At 27.1% G+C, this 22,896-nt stretch overlaps 1 protein-coding gene across 1 annotated transcript; it reads left to right on the top strand.

The window, feature by feature from the left end:
- Window positions 1-15,443: 15,443 nt before the first annotated feature.
- LOC130946031 (naringenin 8-dimethylallyltransferase 2, chloroplastic-like) lies at window positions 15,444-22,463 on the top strand. Its single transcript, XM_057874713.1, has 11 exons — window positions 15,444-15,650; window positions 15,732-15,815; window positions 16,497-16,571; window positions 16,747-16,830; window positions 17,237-17,326; window positions 17,781-17,882; window positions 18,788-18,883; window positions 18,994-19,065; window positions 19,174-19,269; window positions 21,529-21,633; window positions 22,422-22,463. Exons 1-11 carry the CDS (start codon window positions 15,444-15,446, stop codon window positions 22,461-22,463), a joined length of 1,053 nt encoding a protein of 350 aa, XP_057730696.1.
- Window positions 22,464-22,896: the final 433 nt, after the last annotated feature.

Raw genomic sequence — 22,896 nt, 5'->3', positions numbered from 1 at the left:
TTCAGAAGTGTAGGTGATACTATAAGAACCCAGTGCCAATGGCAGCAATCGTATAAAAAGTATGGAAAAGTTTTTAAGTATATCGGTATTCTAGTGTTTCAGTGATTTTTAACTGTTGATCTTATTATACTTGAAATACCGATCTACTGATACTTGAAAATTTTCTAAAGGTATGCTTGTAGTGCAACACTGCAACCTTCTGTTTTTGAAGCGCAAGGATTTTCTTCCAGCTCCCTTGACCAACGTTTGAGGCCATTGATGTGATTCATAGTTAACATCCAAAATAATTTAGTAATTAACGTGGTTCCGCTTGAAGCATATGTCACTAACAAGCAAATATTTTACTATGAAATATGAATTAGGTACAAAATAAGTAATAACTCCGCCTAAACCAAAATTTCTGATGAGATATAAAAATAATGACTAAACTACTCAAATCAAATTCAAGTCTCAAATATACTCAAAATACTTAATTGTTATTAAATCAATTGATGTATGTTCTCGATTCTCAAAAGAAGTAAATAAAAACAAAATATTTTTCACCAAATACAAATTAAAGAAAAGTCATAAAACTAATACAAATCTTCTTTAACCAAAAGAGATCAGACACACTAAACATTTGGTATACAAAATATAAAAATACACAAGATATAAGTCTAGAACTTCATTAACTATATTGGGACCGGGTATGGTGTATCTTTTATGTTTGGAATAGTTCTATTGAGTTTTAGAGATACTTATAGAAAATCATCTACCACAGCATATCAACTATCAAACCATCAACCATTTAATATTATTGATTATGCTAAATATTTGTGAAATTTTTTAGAATTCTCGTAATCTTGTCTCATAAAAATAAATATCTAGATATTATAATAGAGAATTCTAAAAAATAAATAAATAAATCAAGTAATTAGAAAAATCCAAGAATATATATATATATATATCCAAAAACTAGAATTATCTAGATATTGTAATAAACTAACTTGTGAAGCCTATAAATAGGCCATCATGAAATTCATTATAAGAAACTAACAAACACAAAATTTACTAGCCTTTATATTCTTTTCTTAACCCATCAATAATATAACTATTATTTTTCTTAAATCATTCATTCAAACTACTTATTTATCAAAACTATCCTTACTATAATATTCAAATTCATAATACACTAAATCAACACCAAACTATTTTATAAAACTAACAGTGGTATCAGAGCCAAGTTCGGTCATCCACTGGCCATAGAATCTTTCTATCTAACCTATCAACTATATAAATCCACTACATTATAACCCACTCAAACAAATCTTTACATAACTATGATTATCTCAACTATAAATATTCCTGTGCCCATATTGATAGAAGACAATTATGAGGATTGACATTCTCAAATAAAAATCTTTCTACAAGATTCATATTTAATTGAGGGAGTTTTTTAGTAGAGATTTTTAAAAGCCTCCAAAATACATTTTATTTATTACAATTTATAAAACTTCTCCTAATAATTAAAATTTATATTAGAGCTCAAAAAACTCTCTTCAAATTCAATCAACAATGTAACTAATGGCAGAACAAACCATACATCATCATAGCAACAATCAACAATCAACAAAATTCATAAAAAAAATAAACATTCAACTAGAGAATTAGTGACCAAAATAGAAAATACATTTCTAGCCAGAGAATCAGAGACCAAAATAGGCAGCATTATATCAAATCAATATTCAAATTAAAACAGAAACCAAATCAATTAAAATCACAGAACAAGAGACACTTAAGTTACCTAATTAGAGATTGGGCCAAACTGAGGAGGCAAAGAACCAGTGACAGGGCGCGATTCAAAAGCAACGATGTCCAGAGAGGCAGACGACGGCATGACAACAAAAGCAGAAGAGGTGACAACTCACAAACGACTAGGAGAACCATCGATGGTGACGACGGCGACGGAGTTGGCAGTGACGAGGGCAACCAAGCTCCCCTCCAGTGGCGGCGGCGCTACTTCCTCTCTCCCTCGCGAGCTCATCTCTCTCCTCGCATCATGACTCTCCTGACGGCGATACGACGATGACGACGATGGCAGTGACACCCATCGGCGCCACCTCCCCTTTTTCCCTTCCAATTCCTTCTCCTTCTTCCTTCTCGAGCTCCCCCCTCTCTCTTTTCTTTCCTTTTTCTTTCCGTGTATGTGTGTATGGTGAGGGGTTGAGTGTGTATGTGTGGAGGGTGGGTGGGGAATAAGGTGAGGGTTAGGGTTAGAAATTGGAGAGTGTGTGTAAATTAAGTTTGTATTTGAAAATTTTAATAAAATTAGGATATAGAGTAGGTATTTTTAATAAAACTAGGAGTAATCAAATTATTAAAATTTTAAATTCTAAATAAGAAAATATCCAAATATTTATAAAAATTATATGAATTTTAATTAATTTTAAACTCAAAAATCACTTTGATTTAATTACTTTTTAGTAAATAAATTTTTGAAAATAAAATCATGAATAACTATAATAAATCACAAATAATTTATTATTTATTTTCTAACAATAAAAAATTTTACAGGCTTAATGATGAGTATTGAGTTATGGTGAGTTTAGGACTAGTAGATGAAGGAAAAAAATCATAGCTTTATATTTTGTTCTTAAGGAAGTTCTTCAAAAATTTGTTTAACTTTAAAAATATGTTAAATTTTAGAGCGATAATGAAATAAAAAATAATATTTATTATGAATTTATTTTAAATAAGAGAAGAAGGGTGACCCAGCGAGACAGCAACAACGATTCTGCCTTCTGCAATGAGACGGTAATCTTGAGTGTGAGAGGTGGAGCTGTGAAGGCAATGAGAGTGAACAAAGGCAGCATACAGTAGAATGAAGAGTGAAAATGAGAGTTAGAATTAGAATTTTTACTTTTTATATTTGTTTTTATTTTTAAATTTTAACTATTTTTATTTATGTTTAAAAAATTTATTGTTAATCAACATTTAAGATTTAATTATTAGTAAAAATTATATATTAATTTTATAAAAAAATATAAAATAATATATACTATTTTTAAAAATTAATCATTTAATTTTTAATTTTTTTATAAAAAATAATTAATTAATACAAATAATATTTTAAAAAATTAAATTTTTGAAACAAAATAAAATTATCTCAAAGATTTTAACATTTTAAAATAATTTTTTTTAATTACAAAAATTTTTGTACTTTGTGAGAAACAAATAACTTATTACAAACAATATTAAATTTTGTGATAAATTAATTTTTTGTTACAAAATAATTAGAGTTTTTGAAATAAATAGATATTTTGTTATAAAATATTTTAAATTTTTGCAACAACTTCATTTTTTTGTTACAAAATATTATAAAATTTTGTAACAAAACACTGCACCGCACCCTGCTTCCGCTGCAACGGCCACGGCCAACGTTGCATGGCGCCCTGCCTCCGTTGCAACGACCACAGCCAACGTTGCAACGTGTCCGGCATCCGTTGCAACGCGCCCTGCCTCCGTTGCAACGGACCCCGGCATCTATTGCAACGCGCGCATCATCCGTTGCAACGGCCCCAGCCAACGTTGCAACGCGACCTGCCTCCGTTGCAACCTCCTCGGCCAACGTTGCAACGCATCCGGCTTCCGTTGCAACGCCTCCAGCCAACGTTGCAACTGGTTCGTTAAAAAAGCCAATATAATTTGTAATAAAAAAACCAAGTCGCTACAAAATATTAAAATGTTTTGTAACAAATTATATTGTTACAAAATATTATTATTATATAATAATCATTAATTTTTGTTAAAAAAATTATATTAATTTTAAATTTATTATAAAGTTTTTGTTATAAATTGTAGTGAGAGAAGTTTGGTGACAAAATTAATGGTGGGTGGAGTTTGTGGTAAATTTTGTGAAGATACATTTGAATTGATAACGCCTCCCATGAATCTTTGAGCTCTATGATGATACCATGCAAGATGAAGTAAGAGAAGATGAGAAACTAGAGAAACTAAAAAATGAATAAAATGGATTGAATAAAATCTTCTATACAATATGAGTAGCATTATTAGGATACAGTATGGGCGCCCATATTCTCGGCATAACATTATGCCAATATTTTAAAGGAGCTGTTGAAGCAAATTGTTTTTTTTTTTTTTTTTTCAAAAGCAAAGGTACATTTAAATGTACCTTGCCTTTAAAAATATGGGTCAGCAAGTACAAGTTATTAGACCATTTAGGGTCAGCAAACGAAAATATGGGTGTGTCACAAACAACACTAAAGGAATTAATTAAGAAACAACCAACTTTGGAGCACTTGCCTGTCAAGTAAACTATGTTCTATTTATTGCTTTAGCCGCATCTATTCATTACGGACGGAAAACTTTCTATTAGCTAGGATTATATTATTAGTGTATTAATGTATTTATTAATGCTCCTTTAATAAAAAAGATGGAAAATAATAAATATTGAATTTAGTCAAAATAATAAGTATTTTGGATTCTAATACTTATCATGAGTTTAAGTCTTATAAAGTAGTAAAATTAAATGTATATATATATATAAACTCTTGTATGTTAATAATAGATATATTAAAAAAATAATGTTAGAGAGATATTAATTTAAAATAATTTTATTGAATTTAATATCTATATAATTTTATATTTATTATATCCAATATTACGTATTTATTTCAATAATAATTAATGAATGCAAACAAAAACTAAACAAAAAAAATTATAGCTACCTATGGTTATGGTCTCCAAACATTTTGTATCAATTAAGAACCTTAATTCTGGATCAACAAAATCGTAGTGGACCTTTCCATTATATTTGAATAATAAAAACTACTACAACATTAACTTTCATGGAGGCTGCTATAATCCTGCTGGAATCTTTGAGTTTTGATAAACTTAACGGTTTAAATTAGGACTAACACACATCTTCTTCACCTAGCTCTACTATATATATAATGATGAGTAGGGTACGATATTGAATTATTGTTCGCCTTCTAATATTGTATTATTGTTGGGCGTGCCTACTGTTCTATCTCAAGCAAGGTTAAAGTTTATAATATTTGGTAGGCAATGGTAGACCCAAGAAATTAAAAATGCATGCAAAGCCTAGAATTGCAAACTATATATAAATATAATCATTGTTAATCTCTTTCACCAACAAATGTAAACTTCTCTGCAAAATAATACCGAGTGTCTATCTTATTTACAGGTGTCGTTAATTAAAACCCCCGTGCCATAACCTCATGTTTTAATTTGTTAAAACCAAAATATTTTATATTTCAATTCTCAGTAGTCGTGTACGCGATATAAGATTCACAAACAAAAACTAAAATTTAATAATATACGTTTTTTTTTTAAATATCCAACCCAAACAAATGTTAAGAGTAATAACTAGGGGAGAGAGCGCCCACATTGATCGGACTATAAAAAACAATCACATTTCTTTTTTGGAAATATTTAACGATAAAAATAAATATTAAATAAGATAAATTTTAATTATTTTTTATTTTTTTAGTATTATTTTTTTTTATTTTTTATTATTCAAAAATTAATTTATTGCAGATTAAAGCTTCATATGAAAATTTACTAGTAATGATCTATGAAGATTGAGGAGGACAGAATTTACTAGTAATTATCACATATAATATTGATGAATATAATATTTATAAATGGCTCTAAAATAATGATATTCCTAAGAAATAAACTCATGCATAATAATGAAGTAGCTTAATCGTTTACTTAAATATAATACTATGATGGAGATACGTAACATTTATTTCAACTCGTTAGTTATTGTTTTTTTTTTTTTCATGTTTTTTCTTTTTCTTTCTTTCTGCTTTATTTTTTTAGTCTCCCTGGAAAATGGATTTTAATATTCCTTAATGGTCGGGTTATGGATACAATAAATAAAACGGAAATACTCAAATACTTATAATAAAATTTATTAAAAATTTATTAATTATTTGTTTAATATACATGTTAAAACTTTGATTGAAAGCAACAGAATAACTAATATTTTTATAGGATTAATTCTAAAAAAAATTAACGAATAAAAATTTGTTTAAAATTAAAAATTGATATAAAATTCGTTGGAGTCAAATTGAATGTTAATTCATAAATAAATAATAATGGTTAAAAATACTTATGATATTTTCCATATTTATTGAACATCAAAATACTTATAGACTTCAAAATTACTATGCAGACAGATTTTTGGGGGTTTTAAGAGAGGGAGAAGGATTTGGGGACTTGAGGTTTCAAGAAGGAGGCTGCGAATGGAGTAAAGGGAGGAGATCTGGATGGAAAATATATTTGAATATACTGTGGATTTTTTATTTTTTAATAAATCCACGATATTTTGTATTTCATGTTATTGTCCGACGATAAAATCCGACGATACTTTTATTACAAATTTGGTAAAAAATTTCTTGGTTTATTGTCGAAAAATTTTGATGGTAATCTTTTTGCCAATTTTAAATAGGACAAAACGCGCATATAAGCCAATTAGATACACAATTTATACAATTCAGTTAAAAGACAAAAAATGAGACATGAATCAACCAGGAGGACGTTTCTATGTAGTTCGAATCAGACAAATTTAAACTAGCTAGACCAATAAATGGTAATTAGAATCACCCTACTTCGAATTAGACACGAACATAGTAATTCGAATTGGTGCAATTCGAACTAGACATGCATGAAAGCATCATAGTAATTCGAATCAATCTTATTCGAATTACACACACAAAGAAACACATACTAGTTCGAATTGGATTGATTCTAACTAGTACCTGGTATATTGGCCCATAGTAATTCGAAGCATGCTGATTCGAATTACAAGTATTTCGCCTATAAATAGAGTTTGAATTAACCTCATTCGAACTACTATTCCAAACCCCTGCCCCTCCAAATCCCAAAGAAAAAGACCCCATATGACTCCAACAACGGCTTGAGCAGAATATTTACCTGATGGGGAAAAATCCGGACCAACTTTATCATTTGGATGGAGTAGCCCATATAGCTGGTGTTATCAATGAAAAGATTAGTGTAAACTTTTTCTTTTAAAATAGGAGTGAATAAGTTATTTTTTATATATATTTTTTACCTTTGGTGTGTTAGAATGGTAGTCATTATGTATCATTACTAAATTAGATAGGATTGTCATACAAGTGGTTTTGTTGGTGGTGTTGTTAGTGGTTTTGTTAGTGAATGATGTTAGTGGTTTTGTTAGTGGTTTTTTTAGTGGTATTGTTAGTGAATGATGTTAGTGGTTTTGTTAGTGAATGATGTTAGAGGTTTTGTTAGTGGTTTTGCTTCACAGGCACGGACGAAGATGCACCAACAGGTCTCGAGCTAGAACCGGGTACCGTGCCTATAGTGTGGGAATTCCGGTTCGAACCCTTCGAGGTAGATACCACATCAACCAACTTTGCAAACAGCTCAGGTGTCTTGACCTTGGGAAATTACCGACGACAATGGAAGAGGACCTGCAAATCCTCGTCACTCCCTATGATGAAACAATCGTACTTCACGTCATCTCGCAACACTGAGATCGGAATGCGATAGAATAACTTCTGAACCCGTTTCACGCCTTGCAGTCCAAATTTCTGTATTATAGAATTCACAAAGTCATCGAATCTCATCATATATCTCATAAAAATACTCAGAGAATCTTTATAAGTGAACTTCACACTAGATCGTGTTTTTCTCTTAATTGACCCTCTGGAATACACCAACACTACAAAACTCTCCTCACTAGCCATTTTGTTACTCTAATGAGAGGAATTCACGTTCACACCATATTTATACACGTCTGGCCCTTCATAATTTGAAACAGTCAATTTCAAAAATTATATATATATATATATATATATATATATATATATATATATATATATATATATATAATTCGAATAAGCTAGATTCGAACTACCTAATGATTTTTTCACTATATAATTCGAATCAGCTCTCTTCGAACTAACTACAAATTCATGCATGCATAATTCGAATCGATCAATTTCGAATTACCCTCCATATAATTCAATTCGAACAGCTCTGATTCAAATTACTCCCATTTATAGTTCGAGTTAGTTTGATTCAAATTACATATAGTCATACTTTAATTGATTCATGTCTTGTTTTTCTTTTTGGCTGAATTGTGTAAATTGTGTATCCAATTAGTTTATATATACATTTTACCCTTTTAAATATGTTTTGGACTATTTTTTTTTGTCAAATTTAGTGACAAATTTGCAAATTAAATCTGATGATACAAATCAACAAATTTCACATTTTATTTCAATGGATACTTTTGGATGATAAATTTGACAATAATAAGCAAATTTTTGGCGGTGTAGTAAGATAACTTTTTAATTGTTAATTAAAAGAAAAAACTACACACCTAAACAATAATATAAATATATAATTAATACTAAAGTTAAATATAAATTGTTAAAAAGATGCTCATCTTATTTATAGTGATATTGAGGCAAAATTTTCAAAGAGTATAGGAAAGAGAAGTGTTATCCTTGTCTTTTGTTATGAAAAGGTAGAATAAGTTATCATTTTTATTTATAAATGTTCACCATGTTAATTTTTTTGGTAGATTTATCTTTTATAAGTATAATATTTATTTTTTTCTTAGTAAATTTATCAATATTGTGAATATTTGCGAATGAAAATGATAGTTTACTCAAAAAAAAATCCTATGAAAAGAAAGAAACGCATGAAATCAGCAGTATTAATTGATGTTTTTAATAATTTTATTAATGATAAGGAATTAGTACATTTGGGATATGAAAAAAGGAAGTTCACCTAGAATAATCAACACTATAGAGAGATTCTCATTTTTTGAAAAGGATAGATAGATGTCTCTCTTTTCTCTAATTTCGGTCAAATTATTCGAAAGCTTCAACTCTTTACGTAAATGATTCGAAATTCGACCATTGTATGCTGTTATTAATGGCAAATAGAGAGGTACATAAAACTAAGAATGTTTTAGTTCCAAGAAAGGTGATGTGATAATGAAGAAGTCCGAAAAATTGTGGAAAAAGAATGGCATTCATAGTTTGAAGGCTTCCCAATATTCAAATTCTTTTCAAAGTTGAAGAAATATAGACATGCACTAATGGAATGGCAAAATTTTAGCTCTATTAACTCTCAAAAAAAAAAATTTAACATTAAAAAGTCAAATAGAGCAAAAGAAACTAAAAGATACAGAAGCAGACATAACGAAGATTCTTCAGCTAGCTAGAAGAGGAACTATCTAAAGCCTATTTGAAGAAAGAGAGATTTTGGAGAGAAAAGTCAAAAATTCAATGATTAAAATGGAGTGATCAAAATACCAAATTCTTTCATGCTAAAACTAAAAACCGGAACCAAAAAAATAAAACTTTTAGGTTGCAAGATGGAGAAGGAAACTTCAGTTCAGACACAAAAGAAATAATTCGGATTGCTACTGAGTATTTCCAGAATCTGTTCACTTCTTCAAACCCCAGACCAGCCACAGCCAAACTAGAAGATTTGGAGATCAAAGTAGATGAAGAAACAAATAGAAAACTTACTAAAAGAGTTACACATAAAGAAATAAAAAAAAGCAACATTTTCTATCAATTTATTCTCAGTCCTATATGACACAAATTTACTGCTAAATTTTACCAATATTTTTGGAAGATAATTAAAGTTGATCTTAATACTGTTGTAAAGAATTTTTTCTCAGACGGAAGAATACTACAGACAATAAATCATACTCATATACGTTTAATTCCAAAGGTGCCAAATACAAAATCCATCATAACGTAGGTCCGTACTATTAGCCTAAGCAATATTTTTTATAAGATTTTTTTCAAGATTCTTGATTATAGAATGTAAGATATATTGGATAAAATCATTAGTGATAATTAGAGTGCCTTTATATTAAAGGGTGTTTGATCAGCGATAATATCCTAATTATCATAAATGTATGCATTTTCTAGAAAATAAGAATTATAGAAACGGTGAGATGGTAGTAAAATTTGATATGAACAAAGCTTATGACATAGTTAAATGGTCTTTTGTCTAGGAGATTATGAAAAAGTTTGATTTTTGCAATAAATAGGTAGACTGAATTACGAAGTGTGTTACTACAGTATTGTTCTTTGTTATTGTGAATGGACAACCATATGATTTTTTTAAATTATATAGGGGACTCAATAAGATGATCCCCTCTCTCCCTGCCTTTTCCTACTTTGTGTAGAAGAACTTTTTCATCTGTTTCACAAAGAAGATAAATTTTATATTTAAAACTCAATAATAAATGTCTTACAGTCAGCCATTTATTATTTGCAAATGATTTCATTCTCTTTTTTTGCAAGGAAAATGAAATAGAATATCGTAATTCGATAGAAATTAGGGAGTGTTCGTTGATATTAGCAAACATGCAATTAATTTTTCTTAGTCATCCATTTTCTTTAGTAAAAACACTCTTAGTTTGACTAGAGATATTTTTTGTCCCACTTACTTCAGATTCCACATGTGGGCAGGCAAAATAAATATTTGCGGTTGCGAATGGTGATTAATAGATAAAAAACATTGACTTCCAATTTTATAAAGAAGACAATTGACAAAAAATTATAGGCTAAAAGCACTTATTATTATCAGCAAGTCGAAGAGAGATATTAATTAAAGCAATGGCCACAGCAGTATCAATTTATTCTTTGAGCTATTTTAAGCTTTCAGATACACTACTAGAACAAATTTAAAGAAAGATGATGATTTTTTAGTGGGGACGAAGGGGATCGGACAAAAAATTAAGATGCATAAGGTGGGATATAATATGGAGAGAAAAGAACTATGAAAGCTTGGATTTTAAGGATTTAAAAGTCTTCAATTTAGCGATGCTGGCTAAATAAGACTGGAGAATCATAATGAAACCTAATTCTCTAATTAGCAGAATTCATAGAAGCAAATATTTTTAATTTTTTTTCTAAGAGTTGACATAGGACAGAATCCCCCCCCCCCCCCATGAACCTAGAGAAGCTTTTTAGAAGGCAAAAAAATTATTCAATAAGACTCCTGATGGCAGGTGAGACGAGATAGTCAGATTAGAATTATAGAGGATTAGTGGCTCAAAAATGTGAAGTTAATATCAAAACAATAGCAAATAATTCCAAACTCAAATTTGATTTGGGTTAATCAGCTCATTTATAATAGATAGTGGAGGGAGACCAGGATATAATTAGAAGACACTTTAACCTAGAGATGGAATAAAAAATCTTGCAAACTGCTATTATAAAATTAGGAAAAGGTCTAATTACCTCAGAAGAAGAGCGAGATAAAAATTTTACAATAACTTCTGACTATAAAACAACTTTTTAAATGTTGCATTTTCCGATTATTCAGCTACTAGCTCTGTACAGGGAGAAGAGCATCTGAAATTCGTTGCGGAACCTTTAATCTCTACCGAAGATCAAGGTATTTCTGTGAAAAGTCCTTCATGACGACCTCCTAGTCTGCTATAGACTTCATGCGTGGCTGCCGGCAATCCCAAAAAATTATCCTAGATGTAACAATTTAGGATAAAATATAAATTACTGCTTAATTAATTGCCCAAGATCACAAGAAGTCTAGCAGAAGTGAGATTTGGGAGTTTACCTATTTGCAAGACAACTCGAATGAATTTTGGGTGCAATGGAGATAGTTCGCGAAAGGAGCTTGACAAAGACACTATTGGAGGAGAAACATGGCACAAACAACAACTATCCTTTGGAAAATATGGAATATTATTATATTCTTTTCTAGTATAAAAAATATAATAATAATAATATAATAATTGAGAATATTAAATAAGAATTAAGAATAATCAGTTATTTTATTTCTAAATTTAAATTCTAAGTTTGAATAAGATCTTAATTGATTCTGTTTTAAATTGTTATGATATGATTCATAAAATTTGAAGAATTCAGATTTGAAATTACAAGATATGATTTGAATTTGAATTGAGATTCAAATTTTAAATCAGTAACAAATCTCATACTATATATATATATGTTAAGAGTAAAAAAAAAATACACACAAAAATTTTATTCTTTTATCTCTACATACATGAACATATGTGAGCCTAATTTTTAGAGAAAAATTTTATGGTCTTACAAAGAGTTGTAAGAGGTTTTTCAATTTAGATCAGATGTCTATTTATCAAGAAATTAACAGCAAATATTGGTTTTAATATGGATACGCATAGTCTTCGTACAATCGAAAAATAAAATTTTTACTAAAACATCCTAAGATATTTAGATATAATCTATATATTATTCAAATAAAATTTAAGTACAAAATATATCTTTAAAATTATTTTTTTCTTCAACATATTATAAACACATGATTATCTTTTAAATAGTCTAACTTGCAGCTACCTATATCAAACATTAATTTAGCCAACATAGTTGTGGATATATATACATATATACAGGGCCGAATTTAGAACAATTCTTAAAAAAGAGTCGATATAAAAATATAATTCTAGAAAAAATAAAAATAAAATTAAATTAAAAAGAGATTAATATAAAATTTAAAAATTTTAATACATTAAAATTTTTAATTTGGAGAGTGAGCCATTGCCCCCCGTGGCATATAGTCATATACTAACCTCCGCCCATATATATGCAATTGCAATACATAGATACAGAAATTTAGTCGCATTCATCAATCACCCTTATTATTTTACTAAAAAAATTGATTGTTTTAATTGTTAATTATTATGCTATAAAGAATATAAGCACATATAATAAGATAGTTCAGCCCACTTTTTCGTTTTTGACACCATTTGATATTTTAACTCATTAGGTGATGACAGTTCCATGCATGGGCAAACCAACCAGCTACAATCTTTAGCGGCACGCTGTTCTATAAATAGTTAGAGCAATGGGCAAATGAAGAACATGTGTCTCAGTCTTAGATTATCGTGCTACTTTCTGAGGATTTTCCTGATTTAGAAAATAATGGCTTTCGGGCTTCTAGGGTCACTTCCTAGTTCTTCTTCAACCACCATCACTGGTATTGTGTCTTTCTTCTTTCTCATTATTGTTGTTTTTTCTTTCTTCTTTTTGTTTTCATTTCCTGAATGATGTGTTTATTATTTTTCTATTCTCTTTTCGTATATAACAAGAAAATAGTTGTCGTCTTTTGTATAAAAATGGTTTTCTTACTATGGTTTTGCTACTGGTATCAACACAATAATATACAGGTGTATTTTAATATATTGTCTATAATAACGTAGTTATGATAAATATGATATTTCAAAAAATATTATTAAATATAAATAATATTTTTTTATTATTTAACAATATTTTTTTAATTTTGTTAAAAAAATGCTGCCAAAATATAAAAAAAATAATTTTGATAATACTTACATAGCTATAGTTGTTGCCATAACCATAGACACACTAATATAAAATCTATCTAATATATGTACAAAATATTTTTTTTAAAATACCAGAACTTTTTTGTACATACAAAGAAAAATTATTACCATTTTTAATGTATATTTATGCAGTTTTTAAATATATTGATACACTGATATTTCAATAATTTTTAACTATTAATTTTAATTATATATATTATATATATTTTTTATAATTAAAATTAACGATTAAAAATTACTAAAAAACCAATATACCAATACACTTAAAAATTTTTCTATAATATATTTGCGCTACCACACGGCACATGCTAAGTTACGTGGATGATTGCTAAAAAGACGGAAGGTAGCGACGCCTAGCCATAGGCTGTCAGTAAATCAAGAAAGCATCGCTAAAATTGAAAATGTTATACTTTTTGAGATTTCAGATCATTGTCGTCAGCAATCTTTGTTTAATGAAACGCAGTTTTGTTCCGTCCGTAAATAAAATTTATTTGTAACTATACTTTTTTTAATTTATCTCTTCACTCAATTAAATAATTTTTTCAAGTCATAAGAAGTTTTAAATTTAAACAAAAATTTCACTCGAGAAAACTGAATAAGAAATATCTATATTATAAATATAAATAACTCACAATTATTTTATTTAACTTAATATTTTTATATGTTTGTAATATTTGTAATTATATACTCATTTTAGTATATCCAATCATTTCAACGATAATTAAGGAATATAAAATAAAAAAAGAGGTAATTAATTAAAGAATACAAAATAAGGTCATCTTAAACTACTTTATGCTCATTTTTTTATTATTTTTCAAATATCTTTATAAACTGAAATATTATCAATATCTAAAATATCTAAAAGATCAAATTATTCTTTTTCTTTTTTTACTTTAAGTAATAATATGAAGTAAACGGCTGTTAAAATGGCCAAATTTATTAAATTAGTCTATTTATCTATTAAAATGAACACATCTTTATTTTTAAAATTAAGTTCGTTTAATTTTTAAAAAACAAAAAAAACTTGATTAATAAAAAAATAACAAGTTAAATGATAATTTATTTAAAATTTTTTACATTTTAAAAAATATAGTACTTTTTGTCAATATTTTTTTAATTTAATCCAAAAATTCGACCCATAATCCAAAACACAAAACAGAAATTTGGGTTGCACAAGCTTCTGCTAGTATTTTTTATATAACAAGTGACATTGATAGGTGGGCATTGCTGGAACAATAAAAAGTACGTTGACCATTCCTACGCAAGTAAGTCACATCTCTTATCTCTTATTCTCTCTGTCTCTCTCTCTCTCAGCTGACATCTTTAATTTGGTGGTCGAATCATAATGGTGCTATATATATAATCTTAGCAACATTAAAATAATATTATTAGAATTAAAATAATATCTTTTTATATTCTATTAATATTTGTATTTTTATTTTTTAAATTAAAAATTATTATTAAATATAAAAAATATTATTTTAATTTTTAGTAATACCTTTCAAATGTTTATCCACTTTAATTATAAGTATTATAGCATAAACTTTTTAATTTTTATAGTCCTAACTACATGTGATTAATAGTTCACAATATGTATGTAGATGCCTATTATTTTTAATCTTTATTTAATATATATCTACCTTTTTTGTATTTTACAAAAACAATATTTATTAACTCAATTATATTTTACTTTTTTTCTTTCAGACAATTATAAGCTTAATTAGTATAATATAACAGTACCACTCTAATTTAGTTGTAAAATTTTATATTCAATTCTCAATTTTATATTCTTTATTTACTGTATAAAAAAAAAGAATAGATATTATTTTAAATTTTTTACCATATTTATAGTTTGATATGAGTTTTTAATGTTTTAATAAATTTTAACGAGGTTTTCTTTAACAAGGTGTGTCGTGCAACACTACATTTCACATACCCGTTTATTGGAGGCTCAATACATAAATAAATAAAATGTTTTAATTATGAATTTGTTTTTTTAGGATATTATATAACAAGATGTTCATGGAAGAAGAATGGAAAATCATCAATGCAAAATAATATCATCATCAAGACATCTTTGGATCCAAGATCTACATTTGATAAATATGAGAAGAGACCCTTAATCAATGCAGTGACTACAGAATCATATGAACCTAAACCACAAGCTCATAATTCAAAAATTATTATTGAATCTATCATACATGGCTTTGATAATTTTCGCATATTTAGCAGATTTTACGCATTTATGGGCCTTGTAAGTTTCTTTCATTTCTAAATTAAGTCTTGAAAATGTTCTACGCATCAATTGCTATTAATCTTTTGAATCATTTGACAGGTGGCAGGCTCATTTTTTTCATCACTCCTTGCCGTGGACAATCTATCACAATTATTTCCAACTTTTTTTAATGGCTATTTACAGGTTGGCGACAATATATATGTCAAGAAACATAGGAAGGAAAATTTACCCTATAATGTCTACTTATATCATTTTAAAACAAGAATGATATAAGAACTCATTAAAAAAATAATGAATTTGAACATAGCAGCACATTTCTTAACTCTAAAGTTTCATATATATCACATTAAAAACTTCTTGTTGTTGCCAGCGGTTGTTGAAAATCGCTACGAATTATAATTTCTGCAACTTAAATAATAGTGATTGTTTGCTGGTAATATGTTTTGCGACGGTTACAACCTCTAATAAAACCGCCTCTAAATACCATGCACCTTTTAGTAATTATAATAGGGCAATGTTATATAATTATTAAATATTATTATTTTTTATTAGTATTTGGTCATTAAGAATTTACATTCAAATTTACAGAATTTTACACAAAAAAATATGTAATTTACACTTATATTTACTAGAATTTATACATATAAATTAATACAATTTATACCCATATTCTTTTAAAATTTATATACATAAATTAATAAAATTTATTTATTAAAGATAATTTAATACTTATATTAGTCAAATAATAGCAAAAAATATTAAAAATTATTGACTTCAAGAGTTTCTCATTATTATTATTATTATTATTATTATTAGAGAATGTATTACTAATGGTGAGCTTTTTTCCCTGCTATTTCATTTCAGTATATTGTACCACACTTCTTCATGCATCTCTATATTGTTGGATTGAATCAATTAGCTGATCTTGAAATAGACAAGGTATGACCTATTAGTACGTAAGATAGACCGATTAAAAGTTACCCTCATCTAGTGTTTTAGCATTAATTCATTAGAGTTTAGAAAGCAAGCATCTTTATAGAGTTATAACTTCCCCCTTTTACTTGTTTTTTGTCTTATTTTTCTAACCAGTGCTACATTTTTTTAATTATTGTAGATTAATAAGCCATATCTTCCTTTAGCATCTGGAGAATTTTCTTACACAAATGGAGTTATAACTGTGGCATCATTTTTATTTCTGGTATGTTATATTTAGAAGCATTTATCACCTTTGCCAAGTTGGATGCTTAGAAGTTTATTTTCAATTCTTATTAGGATGCGACTCTCTTTATTCATTTTCCTCTATATTTTTATCAAATTAATTAGAAGTAGATTTTTACAAAAATAAAACTATAATTGAGTCCGATGACCTATATGTTAATGAAATAAAATAGTTTAATTTGAGGACTAAATTTAATCCTTACAATTGATTAATTTTATATATAATGATTGTTTCCTTTTAATTTTTATTTGAATAAAAAAATAATATTTAAAAAAATTGAACAAAAAAGTAAGACCATCAAAATGGATAAAATTTATTGGATTAGCTAGTTTACCTGTTTAAATGGGCATATTGTTTTAACTCTAATAATTTTTTTTTTATACAGAGCTTTGGATCTGCTTGGATGATAGGATCAAAACCATCGCTTTGGTCTCTTCTTGTCACTTGTATGCTAATGACAGCTTATTCCATTAATGTGAGTTGATTTGAATATCAATTAAGGAATTTTTGTTAATTAAAACCCTCAAAACAGTAAGTAACTAAGATAATCACAAATCTCACATCTATAAACTTTTTATTGTGTTTACAAGTCTCAGCCTACTCTTATCTCGATTTATTTATGCAATATTATTATTGTGTCACCCACAAATATTCACACTCCATGAGTTAGTCTCGCTTATTTTTTATTATGTGCTTATTGTAATTTGTTATGAAATACATGCGTAAAATTGTTTATGTAACAAATTTATTAAGATGCAACTTAATGATGAGAATAGATTCTCCATGAAGATGAAGTTAATTTACTTAGACTATTTTTTAATCATGTTTTTGATTGAAATGGTTGCTAGATGATATTTAATTTTCTTTCATAACGGTGGCTACTTATTGTTCATAAGATTTATATAACTATTATTTTGAAACCTTTGCAGTTACCTTTCTTAAGATGGAAGAAATCTACAACACTAACCGTAATGGCTCATGCAATTGGGATGACTACATCGTTCAATATTGCAGCTTTTATGCACATGAAGGTATTTGTCCATTCTAAAAATATTATATTATTGTAAATATAATTATTAAAATAAAAAATTTGACAAAAAAATCAATAAATTAATAGTCTGACCAGTTTGGACTAAGACCGTTCTTATAATTGAATCGATCAACAATGATCAAATTTATTAAAAATTGGCTGGTTCAATGAAAATGCAAAAGCAAATGATCTGCATGCAAAAACCAAACAATGTGAGACTTCAAAGAATTAATACTAAACAAACCTAAACCTTCAAGTTAATGAGGCTAGGTTTATAACACCGACCTAAAATATTTCTTATTATAACAGGTGTTAATTAATATTATATTATATAATATTTTAATTAAATTATTTTATATTTATTAATTTTAATTTTATATTCATTTTTTTATTATGTACAATATAAAATAATAAATGATTAAAATCCAAAAATATTACTTAATGAAATACAAAAATAAAATTAAAAAACACACATTATAAAAATAATAGAATAGTTTTATATTCATTCTTTATGGTTCAACACTTTCTATCAATATTAGCAAATATTTTACACCAATACCTTATTTACTATCAGAATTTAATATTTAAAATTTAGAATTTTGTTGGTTAAATGTCGATAAAAAATAATAAATTTATTAGTCACGTGGTATTGCTAAAAAAAAAAGCATAACACAATGGAAAAAACCAGTATTTAACTATAAGTTAGGTTGGCTAAATCAAATTCTTGATAAAAAAAAATCTTTAACTAGCATATGAAAATATGCAGTAATAAACAATGCTAGTGTATTTTAATATATATATATATATATTACACCGTTGATTGCAATTATAGTTTATATAGCAAGTAAGATTTTAAGGAAGTGTAAATATATTTTTGGATTCTAATTCATTCATGATGATGTCTAGACTTTTGTGCTGAAGAAGGCAACTACATATCCAAGATCCCTATTTTTGGCTACTGTTGTGATGGCAATATTTTTTGCGGTTGTAGCAATGGCAAAGGTAAAACATTTTGTCTTCGTTCTCAAGATGAATTTTTTTCATATATTATTTATTGATTGAATGTATTCGGTTACCCAATAATGTAACATTATTTGGTAAAACAAAAATAGGATTTGCCAGACATTGAAGGAGACAAAGCAGCAGGAATCAAAACTTTGGCAGTACGATTAGGTCCTAAGCGGGTATTTTTTTTTTTACCTCTCATCCATGCAATATCTTTTAACTTGTTACACTATGATCATATATATTAATACCAATGTTCATACTTTACTTTGTTAATACTTTGTTAGGTATTTTGGTTTTGTGTTTCACTTCTTGAAATTGCTTATGGAGCTGCTATTCTAATTGGAGCATCATCTCCATTCTTATGGAGTAAACTTTTTACGGTAATTTTCTTTTCACTTTAATTTATGGAATATATATGACTATTGGTGATACGCGTTCTTCATTTTTATTACAAAAATCAGTTATACCAAAAGTTTAGATAGTTAGATACAGGTACGTGAATTATGCCAATGATATCTAATACGTTTTTTCATACAAGATTTTCTTTTATTAGACTTGAAGCGTAAATTTTTTATAGGGATTTTTTTATACTGAAAGTCCTACTAAAAATAAAAACTTTAATTTTTCAAAATCTTTATAATTACTTTAAATCAAATTTAATGTGATGGTCTGATCTCTTGTTTTCACTAATGTTAGATAGTATTTGTTATGAAATTATTGATTCTAAAGATTTTAATTTATACGAGAGGATATATGAATAATTATATATCTTAAATATCTTAGGCAATAGTATATTTTAAATTTGAAGAGTAAATTTAATTATATAATTATTTAATAATAAAAATTAATTAGGATTAACTGGATTTATTTCTAATCTTTACGCTATCTGAACTTTTGCCCGTAAGTTATAAAATAGTTAATATTCAAATTCATCTTTGAAAAATTACGTATTTTTTGTTTTTATTTTTAAATAATTTTTAAACTAAATTAGTCCCTTAATGATTTTATTTAAGGTAAAATATATTTTTTGTTCTTAAAGTTTGATAAAAATTTTAAAAATATTCTTATGTTTTATTTTATTTCAATTTTGTACTAAAAGTTTTCGATTTGTATCAAATATACCCCTAACGACTAATTTTTCAAAAAATTTAAGACAAACTCAACAACAATTTTATAAGAACAACCCTCAATACAAGCAAATCAAACATGATTTTCATACATTATTGTTAGATTGGTCTTAAATTTTTTAAAAATTTAGCCATCAAGAGTATATTTGATGCAAATCGAAAGTTTTGGAACAAAATTGAAACATAATAAAACTTAGGAATATTTTTAAAATTTTTGACAAATTTTAAGAAAAAAATTATACTTTACCCTTTTATTTAAATCACGTTCGTCTCTCCGTTAATTTTTTTCCATTGTCGTTAATGAAAAAAGTGTGTGGGTTCTAAATGTTGTGGTATTGAAAGAAAGGAAGAAGAGAAATTAATTCTTCATCCTTTGAACAAGAGTCCCCATTTATTCTTCACTCTTATTGTCTGTCTCTCTAATCCCTGACCACCATTAGAGTAGTGCGTCCTTTTTGAAGTTTGGTGAGAATCTTGTTGACAACGACACAAATCCCGGTTTTGCTGGTAATAACCGCACCACTCCTGAATGATTTTAATTAATGGAAGGATGATTGTGATTTAATTAAAATTATTTAGGGACTATGCTTATGTGGAATTATACATAATTAATATTTTGTGTTATTAGTGATGAATGATGGTTATGCTTATGTGAAATTTAAGTATTATAAATCTTAATATTTTATGTTATTAGTCATTATAAGACTATAAGTTAATGTTTTATGTTTAAAATACATAAAACTTTAGATTAATGCATAATATTGTGTTGTGTTATTTGTATTGATTTAAATATTTGGTATTATTAGACAATATTAATATTGGTTGTGGTTATACTTTAATTTTAGGGAATGGTTAATTCTTGTTATATTTTTTTAAGTGAATTTTACTATATCAAATAATAGTTGGAGTCTTGAAAATTTGAATATTTTCACATACTAGCTTACAAGAAGGTAATATTAACGGCCCAATTTTTACCCCATTTTTACCTGGTATAACCGTGGCCTAAAAGTGTGTAGGTTTTATCGGGTCTAGGATCGAGTTCAGGTCTAATAAGTAGACTCGGTATATATTTTAGATCGGATCTGAATCGTATCAAATCCGGTTTCACTCGAACCATGAATACCCAAGTGTGCATATATACGTGACGTAGTTATATACGTACCTTATTATTGACATAAGTTAAGTGAAAGTGTAGTTGTTATATTATTTGCAGCTAAATCCGCAATAAACATATATAGTTAAATTCTTAAATTTTATTGTTGCAAATTTAATTGCGAATATGACATAATCCAAATATATTGTCAAATTATGTATAGATTTTGTTGTAAGTAATATTTCTCACTTTATAGTGTAAAATTTATTTGCGAAATTTGTTGCAAATTTCAATTTTTTCATGAATCATAAAGTCTTGAAAAAAGAATTCAAGATAAAATTCGCAACTATGCTATTTTTTAGTAGTGTATGTTGATTATTTTATCAAGTATGTTAATTTTGTATAATTCAATTTGGTAGGTTTCCGCACATGCTATCATGGCTTTGATTCTTTGGGTTCGTGCTAACTCTACAGATCTATCAAGCAACATTTCATTGCAATCCTTTTACATGTTTATATTTAAGGTAAATATAGCATTATAAAATAAAATGATAGATGCATTATTTTTCTTGATCGTATATTTTACTTCATAGCGTACTTCATATAATAAGTTGATATGTTTCATGTTATATGTAGAAAAAAAAAAGCAAAACAACTCGCATAAGAATCCATATTCAAATAGAAAAATATCATATATTTATAATCAAACTTTACAAATAATATAATAAAAAATAATACAATCAAACTTCATAAATAATATAATTTAAATAAATTTATACTTATAATCAAAATATGAATAAAATTTATATAAAAAAATATAGTGGTCTTGTTTGTGTATTTGTGAAAAGTTTAATTATATTATTATAAAAAATTTGAATATTTTGATAGTTAATCATTTTATTTAAAAGAAGTGAAGTATACTTTAATATGGTGACTCATTTTCTATGTTTACCAGGATTTTTGAAATGCAATAGCTCTTGTCTTTAAGTGTTTTGAGGAATAAAAAAATAATTTGTGTTTATTTATTTGAAAGTAGTGAACTCTAAATCCAAGTGGAAAAATACATTACTACAAAGAAATAGATCAAACTACTATACGTTATTATTTATAGCTGTCTGGTTGGTTGAAATTTAATGTTAGTATATCTATGGTAGTAGTAGAAAGCAAAAAAAAAAAAAAAAAGAAGTAGTGTTAGTTACCTTGTATGAGTACTCAATCAATTCAGTTTCACTTACAATACATAGATACCCAATAGTTGTTATGCTTGTAAAATAATTACAATTCTGGTTTTTTTTTCTTTTTTTTTTTGCAGCTCATTTATGTGGAAAACATCGTTACACTTCTCGTTAGATGAAAATGAAACAGAAATGTTGTTTAAGAGATGATGCCAAGGCACGTGTCCTATGAAACTGCTCTTTTAATTTGAAGAAGGCTGATTTTTATATTATTTGTGTTTTAATATGTTATTCGTCTCATTTTATTTACGTTGATGCTTGCCATCTTGTTTGTATATATATATATATATATATATTTTGGATGTGTGTTGTCCTCTGTGTTTCGTGGTTTTGTAATATTGTATTTGAATATCCTCAATTCCTATTTGGAACCTTGTGAGAATTTGAACTATCAGACAAAAAATTAAATAAATAAATAAAGACATGATAACCGTGCTTGTCATTGCCAGCATATATGGTGTACACCAATAGTAGTTTCAACTGAATGCATATATGTACCAGATGATTATATATAATATATCAATAACATTTATGATTTAAATTTTGCTCTAC

The sequence above is a fragment of the Arachis stenosperma genome, chromosome 8, assembly GCF_014773155.1.
Source record: "Arachis stenosperma cultivar V10309 chromosome 8, arast.V10309.gnm1.PFL2, whole genome shotgun sequence".
NCBI classification, from domain to species: Eukaryota; Viridiplantae; Streptophyta; class Magnoliopsida; order Fabales; family Fabaceae; genus Arachis; species Arachis stenosperma.
Note: the sequence above shows the minus strand (reverse complement) of the source record. Positions and strands in the feature narration are given on the sequence as shown.